Source organism: Micropterus dolomieu, linkage group LG06 (genome assembly GCF_021292245.1).
Source record: "Micropterus dolomieu isolate WLL.071019.BEF.003 ecotype Adirondacks linkage group LG06, ASM2129224v1, whole genome shotgun sequence".
Lineage (NCBI taxonomy): Eukaryota > Metazoa > Chordata > Actinopteri > Centrarchiformes > Centrarchidae > Micropterus > Micropterus dolomieu.
In genome coordinates, this window is record NC_060155.1 from 30,046,810 (window position 1) to 30,052,549 (window position 5,740).

The 5,740-nt window shown below is 53.1% G+C and overlaps 3 protein-coding genes and 1 long non-coding RNA gene across 6 annotated transcripts in view; 2 read left to right on the forward strand and 2 right to left on the reverse strand.

Moving 5' to 3' along the window:
- rpp40 (ribonuclease P/MRP 40 subunit) overlaps nucleotides 1–3,212 on the forward strand; it is an 8,056-nt gene extending 4,844 nt beyond the window's left edge. The window contains exons 6-8 of the mRNA XM_046051225.1: nucleotides 531–711; nucleotides 805–939; nucleotides 2,601–3,212. Coding sequence (XP_045907181.1) covers nucleotides 531–711; nucleotides 805–939; nucleotides 2,601–2,799 — 515 coding nt within the window. The 3' untranslated portion in view covers nucleotides 2,800–3,212. The remainder of the gene's footprint in view (nucleotides 1–530; nucleotides 712–804; nucleotides 940–2,600) is intronic.
- On the forward strand, nucleotides 947–1,985 carry LOC123972055. Its single transcript, XR_006825356.1, has 2 exons — nucleotides 947–1,654; nucleotides 1,749–1,985. It is a non-coding gene; the product is annotated as an uncharacterized LOC123972055 (long non-coding RNA).
- Nucleotides 3,213–3,767: 555 nt separating the features above from the next.
- cdyl (chromodomain protein, Y-like) overlaps nucleotides 3,768–5,740 on the reverse strand; it is a 6,517-nt gene continuing 4,544 nt past the window's right edge. For all 3 annotated transcript variants that reach the window (XM_046051204.1, XM_046051206.1, XM_046051205.1), the window contains exon 7: nucleotides 3,768–5,128. In XM_046051204.1, coding sequence (XP_045907160.1) covers nucleotides 4,970–5,128 — 159 coding nt within the window. In that variant the 3' untranslated portion in view covers nucleotides 3,768–4,969. The remainder of the gene's footprint in view (nucleotides 5,129–5,740) is intronic.
- LOC123972032 (putative protein CRIPAK) overlaps nucleotides 5,137–5,740 on the reverse strand; it is a 1,283-nt gene continuing 679 nt past the window's right edge. Inside the window, exon 2 of the mRNA XM_046051242.1 lies at nucleotides 5,137–5,740. Within this exon, the coding sequence (XP_045907198.1) occupies nucleotides 5,221–5,740 (520 nt within the window). The 3' untranslated portion in view covers nucleotides 5,137–5,220.

The following is a 5,740-nucleotide window of genomic DNA, read 5'->3' on the forward strand; positions in this document are numbered from 1 at the left end:
AGAGGGCGAGTGCTGGAGGGCGTGGGCTAGAGGGCTAGTGCTAGAGGGTGTGGGCTATAGGGCAAAAGCTAGAGGGCGAGTGCTGGAGGGCAAAAGCTAGAGGGCGAGGGCTGGAGGGCAAAAGCTAGAGGGCGAGTGCTAGGGGGCGAGTGCTGGAGGGCAAAAGCTAGAGGGCGAGTGCTGGAGGGCAAAAGCTAGAGGGCGAGTGCTAGGGGGCGAGTGCTGGAGGGCAAAAGCTAGAGGGCGAGTGCTAGGGGGCGAGTGCTGGAGGGCAAAAGCTAGGGGGCGAGTGCTAGGGGGCGAGTGCTGGAGGGCAAAAGCTAGAGGGCGAGTGCTAGGGGGCGAGTGCTGGAGGGCAAAAGCTAGAGGGCGAGTGCTGGAGGGCAAAAGCTAGAGGGCGTGGGCTAGAGGGCGAGTGCTAGAGGGCATAGACGGGAGCGCTTTATGACATCACTGCAGCGCTGTGAGACGGAGGGGTGGTAGAGTTACACTGTAATGCCACCCATAACCCCATCCTGTCTGTCCTGTAGGGGGCGGGGCCTCTCTGCAGCCCCTCCTGTCTCGTTACGATTGGTCGGAGCACAGACCTGAGGTCAGCAGCCGCACTTTGACAGACCTGTCCTGCCCCGCCCTGCTGACCTCTGACCTGCAGTCACGTGACCCTCATAGCTTCCTGGAGTGGCTCGGAGCCGTGGATGCCGACGTCAGCTGGTGAGAGGACGGACGCCGTGACGACGCGTCTCACTTTACCTGCTGTGTAAACACCTGTCACGTGTCCTCTCATTGGCTCTTCTGTGGTTTCAGCGAGAATTCGTCCAGCAGCTTCCTGTCCTCGCTGGTCTGTCCTGAGCCGAAGACAACGCTGAGTCGAGCTCTGAGCGTCTCTGTCTGCGGACTGCTGCTTCCTCAGGACGTCCACGGCCTCATCCAGCAGCTCAGGTCAGCTGACCTCTGACCTGAGGGGCTGGGAAGGATTTACACCCAAGAAGCAGGCCCAGAACTGGGTTCAGACTCAGTCCACATGACGCAGCCAGTCGTTTCTGTTCTTCCTGTTCAGATGAAGTGATGCTAAAGCAGCTACGCTAACCTCAAGGAACCGCCATTGTTGTTTTCAGTCACTTCGCTTCTCGCCGTCGTCGCGCCTAAACCTGCTAATAGCTGCCAGTAGTTCTTCATAGGACACGGATCGGTCCAGACCGCGTAACCTGAAGCCTGTCAGTCTCTTAGTGAATCTGTCCTGAGCGGACAGGGTGTCGGGCTCTCAGCTCAGACTGAGTCTGTGACGGACCCCTGTCCCGACCCCCGTGTATATATGTAGACCAGCTGCAGATCCCACTCTGCCCTGCAGTTGAAATCTTGTGACCTCTCTCTGACACCAGGTGTGTAAAAATTACAGGTTATTAATGAAGTGAAGAGATGATCAGTCATGGGTTCGCACACAGGTCAGCAGCTGACTGGTGCTGGGCGGCTCGCTATAAAAGCTCCGCCTACTGACCAATCAGCTGTCTGAGAACATGACGTCACCGTCTGTACACAGCCTGTAAACAGACAGCGTTTCCCGTAGCGTTGAACTACGTTGTTACGATGCATCATTAAACTAACCAGCAGTTGAAAACGTTCGGACCAACGTGGCTCCAGGTGCGTTCGGTTCCAGGTGCGTTCGGACCAACGTGGTTCCAGGTGCGTTCGGTTCCAGGTGCGTTCGGACCAACGTGGCTCCAGGTGCGTTCGGACCAACGTGGTTCCAGGTGCGTTCGGACCAACGTGGTTCCAGGTGCGTTCGGACCAACGTGGTTCCAGGTGCGTTCGTACCAACGTGGTTCCAGGTGCGTTCGGTTCCAGGTGCGTTCGTCTGACTCTCACAGCAGGAAACTCACCCAACGTCTTCACATCCTGCCTGAATGTGTCAGCTGTGACATTATTATGCTAACTTTTCATTTTATAGAAACGAGAAAATCAACAATATAAATAAAATAAGCTGATGATTTTATTTGGTCTTTATTGAGCTCTAAGGAAAAGTGAAGAACTGACATTTAGTAAAATAGGTTTGATCAAGTATTTTCGTTTCAACACTTGAACACATTTATGAATCGTCTGGCCACAAACCAGCGATGGTTCCTGCCTGGACGTTACCTTCGTAGTTCGAACGAGGGTTTTGGGAAACGTTTGTTATCACCATAGTAACAAGGCGTTTCTGACCGGCCGCCGCTCGCTACGGGAATACAAACGATAATTAAAACCAGGTTGTCTGACCTCACAGCTGGCGACGCATCAAAGAACACCACAGAACACGGCCCAACCCAAAGTCCAAACCCAGACCAGAACCCAGACCTGCTGCTCACCTGCAGCCTCGAGCGAACTGTCAGGGTGTAAATCCTCTTCCTGTCCCTCCTGGTTTCGTCTAACTGATGCAACTGATGTCTAAAACGATTAAAGGAGAATCCTGATCCAGGCCCGGAGTAAGTGGGGCCCCGTTGCGCTGGGGCTGAAATGCTCTGACCCTTAGTCCATGACACGGTCCTACAGAGACTCTTTAAGACCTGTACTGTGTACATTAGTGTTCCTCTGAAACCTGAATCCTGTCCTCACCTGTCCTGCAGGAGGTACCTGGAGCAGCCTCGGTTGGAGTCCTGGGTGTCGCTGACGGTTCACGGTTTTGTTGACAGTCCGGTGTCGTGGGGGGGCAACGAGCACGGGGTCCTGAGAGGAGGAGAGAACTTCTACAGTCTGCTGCTGTTCCACGACCACACCTACCACCTCCACCTGGCTACAGGGGCCCAGGACGCCTGTCCCCCGTGACCACACCTACCACCTCCACCTGGCTACAGGGGCCCAGGACGCCTGTCCCCCGTGACCATACCTACCACCTCCACCTGGCTACAGGGGCCCAGGACGCCTGTCCCTCATGACCACACCTACCACCTCCACCTGGCTACAGGGGCCCAGGACGCCTGTCCCCCACGAGGACGCCAGCTGGTTTCAGTGTTGTCACCTCTTTGGTGTGTTTTGCAGTTTAAACCGATTGCAGCTCACTTTGGATTAAAATGCCTCAGACTTTTATTTGTGAGCGGAAATATTTTATTTGAGGTGAAAGCAGAAACTTTCTGAAAGTGTCGCTTTGAATTCTTGTCATCTGGATCAGAGTTCTGTGAATCTGTGATCGTTTGTGTTCATCTGAATCTGATTTATTAAAAGGCTCTTTGTAAAAAGTCCCTTCAGCCTGATTCACCTGTCTGTCCATCACTCACACTGTCCAGTAAATATGAAGCTATAGCAGCTACTTAGCTTAGCTTAGCATAAAGACTGCTGACTGACTGAAGGTCGGAAACCCTGAAACGTCACCGTGTTTCCAAACGTGGCGTTCTCGGTTTATTAACAGGAGGTAAAGGTCTCTGCTTCTCTGCATGATGCTGGAAAAAACATTTTTCTTCTCTGCGATATGAAAAAAAATTAAGCATCCAAGAATTATTTGTGTGATTATGAAGGAAAAGCTGAAAATGTTATTTTTAAGTCTGAAGACTTTGAGGTCAAACTTTAAAGTACGAAGATAACAGAGCAGCTGAACACAGAGAGGCCGATACAGCTTTGTGCAACCAAAGCCACTGATCTCAGCTGACGACGACTAACAGGGGCGCAGATCTACATACAGGTCTAGATCTATATGTAGATATAATCTGTAGAGATTTTTGGGCAGGTAGCTTCACTGGGAGCGTTAGCCGTGTGGTTAGCGGTTAGCTCAGATTATAAATAAACAGCCAGCAGACGACTTACTGAAACGTGGTTAAAGTTTAATTTCACATGTGACATAAGCTCAGGTTCAGGACTCTGGATCACAGTCCAGTCTGCTCACCTGGACCCGGGTCAGGACTGACAGGCCACCGCCCACACACAGCAGCGCCGCTGTCTCACCTCTCAGGTGTCAATAGATACCCATAATTCGTCCCAGTCAAACTGCTGCACGATCATACAAATGTTCTTAGTGACTTCAGAGTCCTGCCAGCGCCCCCTGCAGGCTGACCTTAGTCCTGATGGCGGCAAACATCACGGCTTCCGCCTGATCTCTGTTTACAAAAAACAGTTAATTTCCTGTTTCTGCTCAGCCTCCACTTCCTGTTTATTCTTCCATGCACACATTCATCAGAGGGAATTCTGGGAGAAGGTCAGAGGTCGTCTCGATTTAAAGGAGTAGCTTAGCACCAAGACGGAAAGCAGAGGGACACGGCTAGCCTAGCTTAGCACCAAGACGGAAAGCAGAGGGACACTGTCAGCCTAGCTTAGCACAAAGACTGAAAGCAGAGGGACACGGCTAGCCTAGCTTAGCACCAAGACTGAAAGCAGAGGGACACTGCTAGCCTAGCTTAGCACCAAGACTGAAAGCAGAGGGACACTGCTAGCCTAGCTTAGCACCAAGACTGAAAGCAGAGGGACACGGCTAGCCTAGCTTAGCACCAAGACTGAAAGCAGAGGGACACGGCTAGCCTAGCTTAGCACCAAGACTGAAAGCAGAGGGACACTGCTAGCCTAGCTTAGCACAGATCATTCTGCAGAAGTCCATCTGGAAATGTGCCGTTTTAAGAGAAGTTACCATAGAAACACAGTAAAGGTTCAGTTTGATTTAATGAGCTGTTTAAACCCTCACACGGTCTTTCAGGTTCTTTTAAATCCTCACAGGTGTTGATGCCCTCAGTTTGGTCTGGCAGGTACAACAGTCATGAAAACATAAACCTTCGTCATTTCTAAATTCATTAGTTCCGTGTTCCCTGAAGCCATCACCCACAGGAACAACGGAGGACCCTGGGGGGGCCTGAGGAACCCCACACCGAGAACCCCAGGACTGTTCTGCTCAGAGTATAACTTAAATGTTTACAACAAAAGGAAGAAACGTTCAGTGTTTCCTGTCCAGCTCAGAATCTGCTGAGTCAGGGGACCAGTCCTGCTCCTGGTCCTGCTTCAGGTCCCGGTCCAGGTTCTAGCTGAGCTCTGTTCTCCTCTGCAGGTACTGCAGGATGGAGTCGGTTCCCTGCGATGAGCCCCAGACTCTCTTCAGGGCTTCACACTCGCGCTCGTTAGCTTGCTCCAGAGCGCCGCGGCTAGTGTTCCTCATCAGGGCCTTGGACTCCCGCAGAACCTACAAGACAGGAAGTGGAACCACAGGATGGTGAACACCAGAAGAACAATGATTTAAACCAAAGGCCACGCCATGCTGCTGTCTGTTTACACTCACTCTCTCCTGTGAGGACACAACGCCACGACAACAGAGGACATGACGCCACGTGTGCAGACGACGTGACGCCACGTGTGCAGAGGACGTGACGCCACGTGTGCAGACGACGTGACGCCACGTTTGCAGACGACGTGACGCCACGTGTGCAGACGACGTGACGCCACGTGTGCAGACGACGTGACGCCACGTGTGCAGACGACGTGACGCCACGTGTGCAGACGACGTGACGCCACGTGTGCAGACGACGTGACGCCTCGTGTGCCGAGAACGTGACGCCACGTGTGCCGAGAACACGACGACGTGACGCCACGTGTGCCGAGGACACGACGACGTGACGCCACGTGTGCCGAGGACACGACGACGTGACGCCACGTGTGCAGAGGACACGACGACGTGACGCCACATTTGCAGACGCCGCGACGCCACGTGTGCCGAGAACATGACGACGTGACGCCACGTGTGCCGAGAACATGACGACGTGACGCCACGTGTGCCGAGAACATGACGACGTGACGC